We start from the raw sequence: 17,605 nt of genomic DNA, 5'->3' as shown, positions 1-17,605 counted from the left end.
ATCTTCTTGTCACTAGGAACATTCATGCAGAGGTTACATGACCATTTGTTGCAGCTATTATAGAAAACACTTCTCATTTCAAAGACAAATGATACTAAATGATCTTTAAGACCCCCTGTTATCTCTAGAATTTAAAGTTGAAGAGCTGAAAGCCTTATATCCACAAATACCACAAAGATATTTGAATGTATAAATTATTATTATGTAGCCTGGAGTTTAGGGTGAGGCTGTGTTCAGTCTTAGTCTTATTTAATTATAAACTATTTTAAAAACCAATATTCTAATTACTCAAGGATTTTATAGTAAATTTGTATATTTTATAATTAAGCTTATATACATTATACTAGACTGAGCTTGGGGGGCAGGAATCTTACCTTTTTATCTTGAATGCTTGACATATGGTACTTGCTCAAGAAATAAGTATTTTAAAAAAGGACAAGTAAATTCCACTTACTTTACTTAACAACCCTGTGTTTTAGGTAGTATGGTGTCCATTGTACAAATAAAGAGGCTCAGAAATTTCTCCTATTGTGAGAGTTATGCAGACTTGGAGCATATATCCAGACCTTCTGACTCCCAAGTCTAGTAACCTGTCTGCTATACTAGATGATTCATTATGCTTGAGTTAGAACTGCTTCAGTGGAAGACTACTCTGTTATTACATGCCTGTCTTCTAAATGGTACCTAACCAAAGCAAAATTCCTGCCTTGATATCATTGCTCCTGACAAGGCTTTTGACTGGTCTCTGCATTCTCTGATTTTACTTAGTCCTTGTCCTGTCATCTCATAGCTTCTTTTATATATCTATTTTTTATGAAGGTGATCGTAAGGATTGTATTTTAAAGAGGCAGCATTATTTTGTATAAAAGGTTCTTAATAGGGAGTTAAGAAGACTGGTTTTTAGTTCTAATTCTACCAGTCCAACTCTAGCTCTGTGGCCCCAGACAAATCACTTGATACAGTACTATAAGAGACGTCAACTTTGAGAGTAGCAGCAGATAAAGATCGATAATGGGTATAAGGGACTTTGATGAAGCAATTTCTAGAAATATGATTAGCAGAAAGGAAATGTACAACTCTTAAAAAGTGGGCACATTTGACTTATTAGGCCTTAAATCTAGTGGCAAAACTGTAGCATCTCATTCAAACACACAGAAGATAATGCCTTTTGCTTGAATATTTTGTCAGGCATTTGGAAAACAAATGACTTGTACACTTTAGTAACATATATGGGCCAAGAACAGATCTAATGATATAACTCTAAGTACTTGGTATCAAAAGCTTTCTTATTAAACTCTTATCAAAATTTATTTCATTTGAAGCCTAAGTAATATGTTTTTGATAGATATATTAAGACTTGTGCTTTTTTTTTCTTAGTTCATGTGCAGTTTGTTTTTCTCCAGAAGAAGTATCTGCATTGAAATAAATTTATCAGGTTATTTATTCATCCAATAAAAATTTGAGTGACTACTGTGTACTGTATACAAAATAATACAGTGGCGAGAAATAAGATGAAGGTGTTTGTTCTTGCGGTGTTTCCAGATGGAGAATTATAATGTCCTAGATATCATTCTTACAATTTATAGAGTATTCACTAGATGTTTAAGCACAGGACATCATGATTGGTTGCAGAGATAGATGAAATTTTGAAAGGAGGAGCGTGGTCTGACCTTTAGTACTAAAACCGTAGAGTCATGACATCATTCTTCTTCACTGCTTTTGCAGAGTTAATTTTCTACATGAGTTCCACTGAGAGAATTCAGTTTGGTTGCTATTTGGTATTGTATTTTATCTTCCAAAGGAAATAATATAATTATATTCTGGGAAACTATTATGCATGAACATTAAAACTTGATGTCAAAGTAAATAGGAAACAGAAAATCTTTATGTTTTGTTTTGTTTTGTTTTGTTTTCTGAGATAGAGTCATACAGTGTCACCCAGGCTGCAGTGCAGTGGGGCAAACACAGCTCAATGCAGCCTCAACCTTCTGGGCTCAAGTGATCCTCCCTTGTTAGCCTCCTAGGTAGCTAGGACTACAGGCATGTGCCACCATACCTAGCTAATTTTAAAAAAAAAAATGTGGTAAACACAGGGTCTCACTGTGTTCCCAAACTAGTCTTGAACTCAGGCTCAAGTAATCGTCTTGCCCTCACCTCCCAAAGTGCTGGGATTATAGCCATGAGCCCCACACCCTGCTGAAAATCTTTTTTTGAAAGTTCATTTTGAAGAAGCTTTAAAGCAGAATAGAGGGAAAAATGAAAAGTATATTTGTTATCCAACAGGAGGAGAGTTATGAGTGTTTGTTTAATCCTTTAACAAATGGGTTTGCTTTGTCAGGTTCTTGACCTACAATGTTGAACAAAGCAGGCAATATGTAACTGAGCCATAAATTGTTAATTCAGTTACTAGTTACTTTTCAATGATTGCATATCACATCTGTAAGGTGTGCTAGGCCTCAAATTAAAGTAATATTAATATAAAATATGCTTGGTCTTCAAAAAGCTTAGTCTAGCTATAAAATGTGAGAAATTCTTTAAAATGAAGGGTGTTCAAAAGATTCTAGAGGGGGCACAAGGAAGGGTGGAGATGGCTCTCGGCTGGGTCTTGAAAAATGAGTAGGAGTTCACCAAAAGAAGAGAATGGTGGATGAGTGGTATTCTAGTCAAAGGTAGGCATGCAAGCAGAGGCAGGGCATCAAGTAAGTGGTATGTTTTGAATACAGCAAAGTAGATTTGGCTAAAGCATAAGATGTGGGAGGAATAATTGAAAATAGGACTAAAGAGCTGAGTGGGGAAAAGTGGATAGTTGGGGTTGGAGTATAGAGAGTCATGCTAGGGTTTTTGAATCTTAACCTGTAAGCAGTGCAGAGCATCACCAGTGTTTAGTAAAGAGGGTAACATGAGAAGATAACTCAGGCAACAGTGAGTATGTAGACTTGGGGAAGAAAGACACAAGGAGAGCAGTTAAGAGCTTGTTACCAAAGTCTGTGTGAACCTTGAGAACCTGAAAGCAGCCAAAAGAAATGAATAAATGTTAGAAATATTAGCAATAGAATTAAAAGCCATAGGAACTATTTGAAAATGCAGTGTGAAGGAAGAGGTAAAGGAAGCATCAAAGACAATTCAGGATTCTAGCTTGGATGATTGGTTGGATGTTGATATGTAACCAAAATAAGGAATATAGGTAAAAAGGACCAGGTTTGTTGAGAAAAAGATGGTGGTCAGGATTTGGACCTGTTGGGGTCAGGTTTGGCTACACTGAATTTGAGGTCTCTGTGAGTTATCTGATCAGATATACCCAATAGGCGTCAGGTAATTCGGGTCTTTTCCTCAGAAAAAGGAATATAAAGATTTGGGAGCCATCAGCATTTGAGGTAATACCTATCCAGCACATTCGTGAGCCAAGGAGAATAAGTATATCAAAAAAATAAAAAATATTGAAGGCAGAACCCTGGAGGACAACATTTTTAAAAGGTGAGGGCATGTGTGTTAAGGATTAAAGCTAGGGAGAGATCCAATGAGTTAAGAACTGAAGAAAAGGCCAGTAGGTCTTGTTATTAGGAAGCTGATAAAGAAGAATTAGGATAACATAGAAATTAAGAAAAAAATAATTGAGCTTTGGTTTTGTGGAGTTTTTTCAGGGTCTGAAGGGCTGGGTAGGATATCTAATACTGTAACTGAATGAATGGAAAGACACTTGTGCTAGATTATTCTGGCCGAGAGAGGCCCCAGGGAATAAGAATATACTGGATAAGAGAGAATTATCTGGAGTCAGCATCTTCTACGGCCAGTCACTGTTCTTGGCATTGGAAATAGAGCAAGAAATACAATAAAGTGTCTTCTGTTATGGAGCTTTCATTCTAGTGAATGAGGTGGAGAGGGCAGGGAGGATAACAATACACAAGTAACTTCATAAAATGTCTATCACAGTTGCTCTGGAGGAAAGCAAATCAGAGAAGAGTTTTTATACAAGTAGTCTGAGCAGGCGTCACTGATAGGGTATTACTAAGCAGAGTCCTGAATGAAGTGAGAAGTGATCCATTACAAAAATAAAACATTGAGGAGTTTGATTTTTCTTTATGTATAAGTAGTTTTTTATTTATTGAGTAATCTTTCTATTCTTTTCCTTAGGCACTGTAAGGAGATTCCTAGAGATTCATGGGGAAACCATTGAAAAAGTAGTATTTGCTGTCTCTGATCTTGAAGAGGTATTTTGCTAATTGTTACATTATTTAAATCTTATTTCTACCTTTAAGCATTTGCCTTTGGCTTATCGCTATATATTTACTGAGTTTCCAGCAGACAAATCCTAATGATCTATGTATGTATTTGAGAGTGGGTCTTACCATCATTCATTGAAAAAACTATATTGGAAACTAAAAACAAGTCAAGAAGGAGCATTTTGTTCATATTTTTTATGGTTAAACTGTTGTCGCTGTGAGTGAAATCTTACAAAGTGGAGTTGTTTTGCTTGGCCCCTGTGTTAGCTCTCAAAGCAACACCTTCTAAGCACTGAGTGTTTGGGGAGCATAACTGGAAACTACTATGCCAGAAAAGCTTTGGTGTGTGCCTGAGCAGGTGACAGCCTAGCCCAGTGGCTGGTACTGTGAGGTTTATATGTTTTGTTATATGTAGTTCAGTTTAATATATTTCAATTTAATGTCAAGCCATTTTAGAAAATCAGTTTATTCTTATCTCATTACACTTTAATTTTAGAGTGATTTGTCTAGTTCAGCTTCTAATATTTCCCAGTTTTGTATTATTGAGCAAGTTAACCTCTCTGCTTCAGTAAAATAGAAATACTGATAGTACCTCTATGAGGTTTTTCTTGATAATAAAATGAGCTAGTATATTCATATTAGCTATCTATTAGTGAAGTATCTATTCAAGGCATATATAGCTACATATATAATATATATATACACCTTTGAATTTGCTGAAAAAAAGGCACATTTACTTTATCTCTTGTTTCATCTGGTTTATTTATACATAGAATCTTCCAGTGATCTTTTACTGAGTGTTTGCATATATCAGGTTTACTATATTAGGTCCTGGGAATATACCAGTGAAAAAAACATGGTTGTTTCCTCAAGGAGCCTTTATCCTTTTATGGAAATAGATAATTCAGATACATTCAGATAATTGTGATAAGTGCATTAATGGAGGTATGGGAAGGATAGGACATAACTTTAACCTGGCACGGGGTTAGGAAATGCTTCCCATAGGAAGTGATACATAAGTTGAAATAATTGTAAAAGGTACATAAGATTTGCCAAGGGAGAGAGGCAAGTGGCAACAGTCCTACAAGCCTGAGCAAAGACATGGAAATAAGACATAGCATCGAGTGTTTAGTATTGGTGTTGCATAAAATGTGAGGCTGAGAGTGGCAAAAATGAAAGTTAGATAGGGATAAGATCATTCAAGGCCTTGTGTCACATCCTGTAAAATTTAGACTTTATTAATTACGCAATGGGAAACAGAAGAGCTTTACACAAACAAATGATGTCATCTAATTTCTGTTTTAGCTGTGTGGAGGATGGTTTGGAAAGAGAAAGACTAATGGCAAGAAGAGATAACAGGTGCTTGCAGTACTCCACATGAGAAATGATCAGGCCTGAACAAGGGTACTGGTAGTGTTAATATTTTAAACATTTAGTAAATAAATTCAACTGGAGTTGGTGATTGATTAAATACATACGGGAAAAGGAGTTAAACATGACTTCTAGGTTTTTGGCTTGAGTGACTAGGTAATGATGCCGCCATTGAGATAGCAAATAGAAAGTGGGAAAAGTTTTGGAGATGGGATGAAGACAAATTATTTTCTGAACACGTTGAGTCTTAGAGGATCAGTGGATCATCAGGGCAGAGGCTCAGCAAACCATTGTGCTTATCAGTTTGAAGCTGAGGAGTGAAGTCTAGGTTAGAGATTTGTCCATTTTCATAGGATAGGATACAAATGGGATATGGCTCTTGCTCTCAGGGAGTTGGCAGACTAATGCTGAGACAACCAGATAAACAAAGATCACCCTACAGTGTGGCAAATGCTCCTCTAAGGTATGTACCACAGTGCCCTGGCAACTTGACACCTGACTCAGATTTAGAGGAACAGACTTTGCCCTCAGTATACCTGGGAAAGTAATCAACATTTACCATCTTTTTCTCAAGTCATTTGTGAATAATTTATGGAAGAATAAAGGGATAATGAAAAGCAAGTTTATTAGACATTTTAGTAAGAATTTAAACATAACAAACCTCTTTGTATCAAGTAAATACTGTTGCACAAACATAAAAAATGAAAGAATACTGTCACACATCCTTTTAGTAAAATGAGATTGTCCAGGTTCCTATCACAAAATAGTATGTGATTAAGTTCTTCCTGTTGAATGACGGAATGAGAATACCATATTTTCTTTTGTCCTTAGAAATACACAGTGGCTCATGCCTGTAATCCCAGTACTTTGGGAGGCTGAGGCAGGTGGCTCACCTGAGGTCAGGAGTTCAAGGCAGGGCAGGACTTATAGTTTAGGACTGGCTAGTTTGAATAATTCCAGCAGACTCTGGACTATAGGAGTAATCTCTAGATTCCTGATACCTGTCCCTTGATTATTTAGACCAAGAGAAATATTTGCATGGTATGTAAAAGTTAGATAAGGAAATGATTAGAACTGTAGATTTGGGATTGGTTGGTTGGCATATGCAAGATGTGCTTTTTACTATCTTTAGGAATTAGTTATCCCTTACAAGGACAGTCTTCCCAGGCCAGAAAGCTTTTTAAGATGTGAAAAACATCGTAAAATAGAAAAAAAAAAAAAATGAAACGTAATTAACATACATTTATTTAAAGACGATATACAGATAGCCAGTAAACACTGCAAAAGTGCTCCACACCATTAACCATTAGAGAAATACAAGTAAAAACCACAGTGGATGCCACTTCACACCCACTAACATGGCTATAATTATGAAGGGAGACAATAACAAGTGTTGGTGAGGATGTGGAGAAATTGGAACCCTCATAGGTAGTTAATTGGAATGTAAAAATGGCACAGCTACTTTGGAAAACAGTCTGGCAGTTCATGAAAAAGTTAAACATAGAGTTACCCTATAATGCAGCAGTTTGACTCTTAGTTGTATACAGAAGAGAGTTGAAAACATTTATGTCCACACAAAAATTTGTACGCAAATATCTGTAGTAGCATTCTTTATAGTAGCCAAAAAATAGAAACAACTGAAATGTCATCAAGTAATGAATTGATATAAAAAAATGTGGTGTGTGTATGTGTGCGTGCATGTGTGTTAGAATATTATTCAGCCATAAAAAAGGAATGAAGTATTGATACATGCTACAACATGGGTGAACCTTGAAAACATCATGCTAAGTGAAAGAAGCCAGACACAAAATGCCACATACTGTATTCCATTTTTATTTTTATTTATTTATTTATTTATTTATTTTTTGAGACAGAGTCTCGCCCTGTCACCCAGGCTGGAGTGCAGTGGCACGATCTCGGCTCACTACAACCTCCAAATCCCAGGTTCAAGTGATTCTCCTGCCTCAGCCTCCCAAGTAGCTGGGACTATAGGCGCATGCCACCACACCTGGCTAGTTTTTTGTATGTTTAGTAGAGATGGGATTTCACTGTGTTAGCCAGGATGGTCTCCATCTCCTTACTTCATGATCTATCCGCCTCAGCCTCCCAAAGAGCTGGGATTATAGGCGCATGCCACCACACCTGGCTAGTTTTTTGTATGTTTAGTAGAGATGGGATTTCACTGTGTTAGCCAGGATGGTCTCCATCTCCTTACTTCATGATCTGTCCGCCTCAGCCTCCCAAAGTGCTGGGATTACAGGCGTGAGCCACCAAGCCTGGCCTTTTTTATTTTATTTTATTTTATTTTATTTTATTTTATTTTATTTTATTTTTTGAGACAGAGTCTTACCCTGTCACTAGGCTGGAGTGCAATGGTGCAATCTTGGCTCACTGCAACCTCCACCTCCTGAGTTCCAGTGATTGCCCTGCCTCAGCCTCTCGAGTAGCTGGAACTACAGGCATGTGCCACCATGCCCGGCTAATTTTTTTGTATTTTAGTAGAGATGGGGTCTCACCATATTGGTCAGGTAGATATCGATCTGACCTCGTGATCCCCCTGCTTCGGCCTCCCAGAATGCTGGGATTACAGGTGTGAGCTACCGTGCCTGCCCTGTATTCTATTTTTATGAAATGTCCAAAAATAGGCAAATTCATAGTGACAGAAAGAAGATTAGTAATTGCCATGGGTGGGAGAGGAAGGAATGGTGAATGATTGCTGATGGGTTTTAGAGTGATGAAAATGTTCTGGAATTAAATAGTGGTGGTGATTGTACCTCCTTTGTGAATATTGTGTATGAAAAAATCACTGAAACTGGGTTTGGTGGTGTACACCTGTAATCCCAGCTACTTGGGAAGTTGAGATGGGAAAAATGCTTGAGCCCAGGAGTTTGAGAACAACCTGGGCAGCATAGCAACACTCATCTCAAAAAAGAAAACAAAAACAAACACTGAATTGTATACTTGTATACTTTAAAAGGGTGAATTTTATAGTATGTGAATTCTATCTCAGTTTTTTGCTACGGGCAACACAATATGAAACTGAAAGATAATGATTTCTTGAATGAGTTCATTGTCCTAGGTGATTCCATAATTTTTTTCTTTTTATTTTGTTTGTCTTTTTTAGTATAGTTTGTAATAATTGATGAGTAATTCTAGGTAATGAGAAAACGATTCCTAGGAAGATGAAAAAGCAAAATGCTTCAAGATGTAGGACAAATAAGAGCATACATGCCTTTAATGTATTGCAGATTTATTAGTCCAGTGGACCAATCAATATGGGAATTACAAGATAAGATGAGTTTTATTCTGTTTTTTTTTTAAGTACATCTTTGTTCTTTGAAAAAATTTTTAAGAAAGAATAAATATCATGAAAGACAAATCCTTCACAAACAACTCAGAAGCTAAACCTAGTTGAACGGACCCTGATGGCACACTGAGGGTTAAGGAAGTAGCTAGCATCTGAGCCAAATCTTGAGAGACTGGTATCGTTAGGAAGTGAAGGTACGGATAGGGACAGGAGTGGTAGGACTTATGCATTCCAGGTTCAGTGACCTGAAATTGTTAGGATGGGCAGGCATCACATTTAACTTGACTAGATAACAATATCCTTATCTTTAACACAAAAGCTGATTGAGGGTTCCAGACAATATCTAGTCTGAGCTCAGAAGTCGTAAAGTCTTTATTCTTGATAGAGGTTGTCTTCACAGTGTATGAACAGCTCAGCTAAGTACTGCTGAGGTCTTCTGTGTTTTGTGCTATTTTTCACAGAATGTCTTGCTTTTCTGACACAGGCTACTTACCAAAAGCTGCTACCTCTGTACTTCCCAAGGTCATTAAAAGAGGAGAATCGATCATTGCCGTACCTACCTGCAGATATTGGAAATGCAGAAGGGGAGCCTGTGGTACCCGAACGACAGATTAGAATAAGCGAGAAACCTGGCGCTCCAGAAGGTGAGCTCTAGAGCTCTAACTTTTTAAATCTCCCTCTTAAGGAGCAAAGATAAGGCACCAATCACCAAAGAAGTAAGAGATTCAGCTTGACCTTTGGAAAGCTCTCTGTTACCATGACATTACTATCAAGACCAGAGTAGAAGTTTTTGAGTTCTATTCTTGAAATTACAAATACAATTTAGATAGATAGATAGATAGATAGATAGATAGATAGATAGATAGATAGATAGATAGATAGATGGATGGATGTCAAGTCTGTGTTAGACAGTGGAGATTAAGAGGTGGCTATAACAACATTCTCACCCTGATGGAGGTTATAGTTTCATGCAGGACACTGTTGAGATAGTAAAGTACGTTATTGTCTAACATTTTGAACAGCTTTCAGTATCCTCTAAAAATCATACCTAACATTAAATACTAAGACAAGAATATTATAACCATTCATTTTGTTTCTTCGGGTTATGTACTGTCGTAGGTTGGAGCAGTAGGTAGAATGTGTTAGGATGGGGACCTTCTGAATCTACTGTGCGTGACATCTTGTAGTGATGGTCATGTGTACATGTTTAAGGTCTTAAGTCCCTTCTGTGGAGATATGCCTCACATGCTTCAGTGCTGGGACTGAATCTTGTAATCCAGTAGTTTAGGGAATTACTATGAAATTCCTAGGGTGAATATTTCTTTTAAAAATGAGCACCAAGCCAAAATTGGTAGGAAGCAACTCAAGATTTTATCACAAGTACATAGACTTTCATCAAGTGGAGAGAATTATAAGTGGTCTAGCATCAGAAAATGAGAAATATCTGGAAACCAAGCTTTGCTGAAGGGGTGCCCATGCACTTTGGGTGAGCCTCCAGTATAGTATATCCTTGAAATAATGCAAAGAGTTGTTTTGAAATCCTCATGCCTGTGACTACCGTAAAATTTTTCTTTCATAAAATGCATTTAGTGTGATAATGAGTGGTGAACAGCAAAACCACTTTGAGTGCTGGACAGTAGATAAGACTCATTGATTTGCTAAAAGATTCTCTTCTATCCACCATTCCCAGAGTGTTTGATTTGCATTCATATCTCAGAAAATACTTTTTGTGATAGATGTACACCTTAGCATTCTTATTTTCAAGTAGAATGTTAAATCTGTTAAAATATGTGTAACCAAGCTTTACTTGAGGGGTGTTTTTAATGAAAGCAGGCCTTTCCAATCTATTGGCCTGTCAGTTTGAGGAGCAGTGAAGTAGACGTGGGGAAACTCCAGCTGATTGTCCACCAGGTTGGAATTCAAGTGCTGGCATTGCCTTGGGAATGTCCCCCATGGTACAAGGTTTGTTTTGTTTTGTTTTGTTTTTGCGTAACATCTACCAAGGCAGTGAATACCACACTAAGAGATAATCTGTTCCCAAGAGAGTGATTTCTACTCATCCAATTCACAGTGGTGGTGTGGACAGATTAGAAATTTAATTTATTAATTTGTAGTGAGAACTGTAACTCTTATGGATCAAAATAACTAGGTTTGTATGACTGTGTAGAAAACCAGGATGCTAAACTATAACTGAAATATTTCTTAAGGAATGTGGATCATACTCTGTGATCCTGGTACATCCATCTTGGGATGTTACCTGACAGAACAGCTGAGGTTTATGCAATCAAATGCTTCCTCTTTCAACAGTGCTGTATAAACCTTCCTAAATGCTTGTTTTTTATACTTCTTTTTTGTCAGATGCTGTGCAATGAGCCATCGTTAAACCCAGATACAATCTAATTACTTCCGTCTTTTTGTGTGTGATTACATTCTACTCTTTTCTTCCTAGGGTTACACCCAGGTCACCCTGATTGGATCTCACATATTGCTAAACCTTTGTCACACATGGACAGGCAGTTTCTTTCATTATTTCAGTTTTACAGATGCCTAAATCTGATTACAGTTTCATTCTCAAAAATAACCTTGACCCCAGTTTTTTGAGTTACCTCACTGTCATCCTTACTACAGCATTCACAATCTGTTTCATTTACTGTCTAGTTTTAGCATAAGCTCTCTGTTGATAGTAGCATTTTTGTTACAGATAACCAAGAAGAGGAGGATGAAGGCTTGGGAGTTGATCTCTCTTTCATTGGCTCTCACGCTTTTGCTCGAATGGAAGGAGATATTGACAAGCAAAGAAAACTGATCCTTCAGGGACAATTATCAGAGGCAGCTCTGCAGAAGCAGCATCAAAGAAAGTAAGACAACCCTTCAGGACTGTTAGATACATAAGGACATCAGAAGCAGGAACGGGACCTTACATCTGATGCATGAGCTACGTGTATACATAATGTATTCCAATGTATTTTTCATGACAATCAGTGAGGAAGAGATCGTCCTCACTTCAGAGGTGCAAAAACTCAAAGTTAAGAAAGCTATCAGTGGCCACAGTTAATATGTGGTGAAACCAGTGTTCAGATACATGTCTGATTTCAGAGCTCCTACCCTGTCTACTATAATTGTAGTGCCTCCATAATACAGGTTTATATTCTAAAAGGAGAAATTAGGAACAGGGAAAGGGAGTTATAAAGCTTTTATTTAGCTCTACTATGTTTATAATTAAAGCATAATCTACAGTTTAATTAAATTTAAAAGAGCTTTATTTCTCCCTGACTTATCCCAAGGACCTTATAAGACATCCAAACCATTCCATTTCTTCCATATGTCTTCTAAAGCAATTTTGAATAAATCCTTTTAAAAACATAGAAGCAGCTTTGTACTTTTGGGTAAGCTTTCCTAAAGATCCAGTCTTTGTAAAGCTAGCTGCTTTTAAAAAAAGTCTAAAGAAAATTTAAAAAAAAAAAACTATAAATGTCTACTATCCATTACCTTATAGGGTTGATTGAGGGTTAGCACCTCATAGGGTTTTTGTGAGCATTAAATGAGGTAATGTAATGAGCTTTAGCACAGAACCTGGTACTTGTCAAGCTCTTAAAATTGTTCACTGTTGTACTGAGTAAATCATGGCTTGTTTTATCTTTGAACTTTGGTACTTGCCATTCCTTTTGAATGGGCTACTCTCATCCTTCAATTTCTATCCAGATTTCAAAAGCAATTGCCTCTGGAGACCTACCTCCAAAGTCTGGAATAGATGCCACCTCCTGTATGCTTTTTTTCCTACCCTGTTCTCACCCAAAGCATAGCATAGCATTTTTCACGCTGTATTATAATGATGTCTCCATGCTATCTGTCTCCACTGATAAAGTGGGAGTTGGACTACATGATCTCTCGAGTCCCTTACAGAATTAGTATTTTGTGTCTCCTCAATCTCAGGTCTTCCTTTATTCTGATTTTAATTTAAAAAACAAAAGCATATGAGCCACTAGGGGGCACCAAGGAACAGCTTTTCCAAGTGAAGTAGTCACAGTCAAATGATACTTTCAGTGGTTTCTAAACTTGGCCATATGTTTAAGATTCATCTGATAGACATTTTTCATTAAATGCGGTGCCTGGTCTCCTCACATTACTGGGATCTGGGACTTCTTTAGTATCGAGTCTCTTTTGCACTCAGAAATTGTTGAAGACCCCAGAGAGCTTTTGTTTTTATGGGTTATATCTATCAATATTTATCACATGAGAAATTATTTATTTTAAAATAACTGTTTTTTAATTTAATGAGAAAGATAGTGGTTTTTTTTTTAGTCTTGCAAATTGTTTAATGTTTGACTTAATCGAAGACAGCCGGATTCTTATATCAGAATTCAAACTGCTGCAATAAGTTGTTTTGACTAATGCATATGAAGAAAATCTGACCTCACTGAGATTATAATTGGAAAATAGAGAAGTATTTTAACAGCCTTTTAAAATAATTGGAATATTCTTTGATACCATACCACAATTTGATAAACAGTAGTGTTTTAAAATATAGTTGTAATGCAGAATCTCAAACTGTATCCATGAATTTTTGAATTCTATTATATTAAAATGTGTTGTTCTGTACTTTGAACAGATTTTATAATAGGAATGTATAGCATGGCTTTATAACATGATACATTAGCTTTTTGCAAAGTATCGATTCATTGAATTATTCAGAGCTCCAAATATTGACACATTTCATTACACAGTATCAAAAAATTATACTTGTTAGTATCAATTGTACAGTATCACCAATCTCATCAGAAATGTATTTAATATTAGGAACTGCCAAGCTTCTGATGACAATAAAAATGTTTCAAATATATATATATTTAAAGCTTTAAAGCTCGAGTTTTATTGTTGGCAACAAATACTGTTGGTTATTTTTCTTGAAATGTCAGGGTCACTTTATTCATTTTTGGGAAAACACCTGCCAAATATTCATGTTGAATAACTATAGTTTACCAGTCATTCTTTGAAGTAAAAATGGTGCTGCATGAAAAAAAGCAACTAGTCCAGCTCACAACTCAATCACATAGCGACTTTCTTCAAGGCAGCCTCACACTTCAATATGCAAAAGTGCTTTATGTGTTCTTCCCATTTTGTCTTGCATTAATTTAAAAAGATGAGGTCTCAAGAACTGATTTAATAAAATTAATAATCTTTACTTCTCCATCGAAGGCATTCTTAAATGCAACTGGCCTTTTTTGTTTATTGGTGCCACTGCCTTGATTTGTGGTAAGGCTATTACCAGCTGTTTTTACCCATCAGTTGCTTTTGCACTATCAATGTAAATGTTCATGCATTGAAAAACTCTAACAATGTTATTGCAAAAATAGTTTTGATCTTACAACCTCCTAAAGGCACGTCAGGATCTCTTTAGGAGTCTACAGACTACACTTTGAAAATCACTGGTCTGTGATCTCTCACCAGTACTTTATAGTTAGAAGGAATTTTGATGATCATTTGTTAATTGTTTTCCAAAATGGGGTCCACAGTCTATCAGCATTAGAATCACTAAGAGTGCTTGTTAAAAATCTGTGCCCCACACCAAACTTCCTATATCAAACTTCCTGTCCTCCATGGAAAGGACTCAGAAATCTTCTTTCTAAAGTTTCTTAGATGATCCTTTTGGGCCCTAAATCACTGACCTAGTGTGACTCCTTTATGTTACATGAAGTAAATTGATCCCACAGAGTGGCTTGCCCACAGTTACAGCTACTTAAGGAAGATCCTTCAACGTTGCCTCTGTAGCATATCTCCCTTCTCTACTCACCTTCAACCCATTTACACAAGCCAATGTCAGAGCAGTTGGAAAAGGACTAGAGACTTTTTATATTCACATACAAAGAACCACATAATTATCACCCTTCTCAAATCAGTCAACCTGTTCTCTTCTGTCCATTTTCTCTTTCTTTTTCACTCACACACACACACACAAATACACACAAACTTAGTACATACCTAACTCATTTTTCCATGAAATGGTACAGATATCTGGAAGTTTTAAGTTTATCTTTGGGCTGGTTGCTGGTTTTGTTGTTGTTGTTGTTGTTGTTGTTGTTGTTGTTTTTCTAAGTGAGTTGATTAGTTTTACTTAGTAACTTAGTTTAAGCCAGTATTAAAATACATTTATATTCACTGATCCCACACTTTCTGGAAAGGAGTCCTATAGCATGTAAAGCATTATCCTTTGTATTGGTAGAGGACCTTGATCTTGAGAGTCACTTTTGTAACACAGTTGACTTTTTCCATTTTGTTTAGGAAACAATGAACACTTATTCTACAAGAAGATATTCTAGTTGCAAGTACACAGAGATAAAGTACTCTCCATCTTCTGGAAGTCCATGAATGAGCCACACTACCTTGAGATGTCAGAGATATTGAGACAGAAGTTCAGAACTGCAGTCAGGTTGTGTGTGTGAAGTCAACACATAGTTGCAGGCTTGGAGAAGAGCATAACCTATGGCTCCCAAAGCTATTTGCTTGAGTAAGGAGCTATGTCTGACCAAAAGATTTTTCTGATTTCCCATTTATGTGCCCAGTGTCTGTGATGATTGAAGATGAGGTCTTCTCTTGTATCTGTAAAGCAGACTACTTCAGAGTGATGTTAAAAACTTGAGAAAAAATAAACTTAATGGAGTTTATTTGAGCATAGTAGTATTCATGAATCAGACAGCACTCAAAACCAGAAGCAGTTCAGAGAACTTCACTATAGCAGCATGAGCAGCAGACTTTTATAGGCTGATTGCAGAAGCAAAGTAGAGAAATTACTTGATTGGCTACAGCTAGGCATTTGCCTTATTTGGGTATGATCCAGCTAGTTTGCCATTTGTGATTGGCTGAAACTCAGTTTAGTTGCTTTTTGTTTGTTTGTTTCTAAAATTAATCAGTTACAAGGGATTCTTCTAAGTTAAGTTGTGATATGGTTATGTAAGGGTTCCTGGTACAGAAACAACCCTAAGCTAATTGGTCTGTTGCTATTTTGTTTTAACAGTGATAACCAATTCTCAAAAGTATGGTCCAGGGAGGAACCTGATACTCTGTTTTCTTCTCAAAAGTGTGATCCAGGGAACCTAATAAACTATTTTTATAATGTGGCCAGGCATGGTGGCTCATGCCTGTAATTCCAGCACATTGGGAGGCCAAGGAGGTTAGATTGCTTGAGTCCAGTTCATGAAACCCTGTCTCTTAAGAAAAAAAAAAATGGCCAGACATGGTGGCGCATGCCTCTGTTCCCAACTACACAGGAGGCTGAGGAGCCCAGGAGGTGGTGAAGGTTGCAGTGAGCTGTGATCACACCACTGTACTCCTGCCTGGGCAAAAGAGAGAGACCTTGTCTCAAAAAAACAAAAAGAAAAGAAAAAATCATAATGTTACTGAGACGTATTTTTCTTTTTCATTCACATTCTCTCACAGTGTTCAATGGAGTTTTCTGGAGGCCACTCAGTATGTGATATTGCAGTAATTTAAATGCAAACGCACATATGAGAATCTAGCAGAAATTAAAGAGATTTGCAAGTTAAAAAATACAACTCTTTTCTCTAAATACAACTTTTTAAAAAAAGTTATGTTCACAAAATAGGTTTTTCATTGTTTTTAAATTAATGAATATTTTTTAAATTTCTCTTTTTATTTCTAATGTGAGAACTGGTAGATATAAATGACACAAACAAAAGGTGTTTAAGGTCCTCAATAATTTATAAAAACATAAAAATGTCTGTGTTTTATATAGATATATTTTGATCCTGAGACCAAAAAGTTTTTGATGGCTGTTTGTTGAGGAGTTTATGATATAACTAAGCTATATAGTCATCTGTTTGCATGCTCAGCCATATTTGAGATTGTAGGTTGTAGTTTTAAAAATTTCTTTCTCTTGATATCTCTGAATCAGACTTTTATTTTCACATATTGAGTCTGGCTTCTGTTGATTATGTGAATTACTTAGGTTGAACAAATGTAAAAGTAAGTAGGTTTTTAGTCAGTAAATATCTTTTCGAAAGCCTTCAGTTCTTCCATCAGTAACAAAACTAAAGGTCACATGGATTGGCAATAGTTTTATGTCACTCCTTTCGTAACACTGCCTTGCCACCTCAGTGTCTCTTCAAAATAATTGTTTTTAACATGTGAAAAATTAGACGTGTTTTCTAATCGAGGTCTGTCATCCAGTTGTGATTCTGATTTGGGTGTATCATAAGGTAGACATTAGTTTACTTACCAAAATTAGGAATCAACCTAGATATTCTTTTTCAAAAATACTGCTTTTGAAACTCTTCAAGTTGTTTTACAGGAATATTTTATTTCCTTTTTTATTAGTATTACTTGACTGGCTTAAGATTCAATTGCCTGTGACCCTTATGTCATTTTTCTCAACAAAATCATTATCTTGTTCATTATTAAATACTTAATAGGCTTTTACTAATGTGCCAAATGTTGTGCTGGATACTACTAGTAATAAAGTGACAAGCAAGACAGATACAGCACCCTCCTGCATGGAGCTTAGGGTCTTGCAGAGGAGAAAAATGTTAAACTTATTAGTTATATGAATAATTGTTTAAATTACTGTACAGGGTCAATAAGAGGATACAACAAGGATCTTAACTAAATCTAGGATGGGTCAGTTGTATAAGGTCTGGGAAAGCCTGTGTTAATTCTAAAGACAGAATTTTTCCTGGGCTATGATTTTACACAG

At 36.4% G+C, this 17,605-nt stretch overlaps 1 protein-coding gene across 1 annotated transcript in view; it reads left to right on the top strand.

Moving 5' to 3' along the window:
• GDAP2 (ganglioside induced differentiation associated protein 2) overlaps positions 1-17,605 on the top strand; it is a 60,465-nt gene that overhangs the window by 20,151 nt on the left and 22,709 nt on the right. Inside the window, exons 6-8 of the mRNA XM_012000857.1 lie at positions 4,132-4,208; positions 9,383-9,542; positions 11,600-11,756. Of these exons, the coding sequence (XP_011856247.1) occupies positions 4,132-4,208; positions 9,383-9,542; positions 11,600-11,756 (394 nt within the window). The remainder of the gene's footprint in view (positions 1-4,131; positions 4,209-9,382; positions 9,543-11,599; positions 11,757-17,605) is intronic.

Source organism: Mandrillus leucophaeus, unplaced genomic scaffold, assembly GCF_000951045.1.
Source record: "Mandrillus leucophaeus isolate KB7577 unplaced genomic scaffold, Mleu.le_1.0 Scaffold64, whole genome shotgun sequence".
Taxonomy (NCBI): domain Eukaryota; kingdom Metazoa; phylum Chordata; class Mammalia; order Primates; family Cercopithecidae; genus Mandrillus; species Mandrillus leucophaeus.
This window is presented reverse-complemented; position numbering and strand designations above follow the sequence as displayed.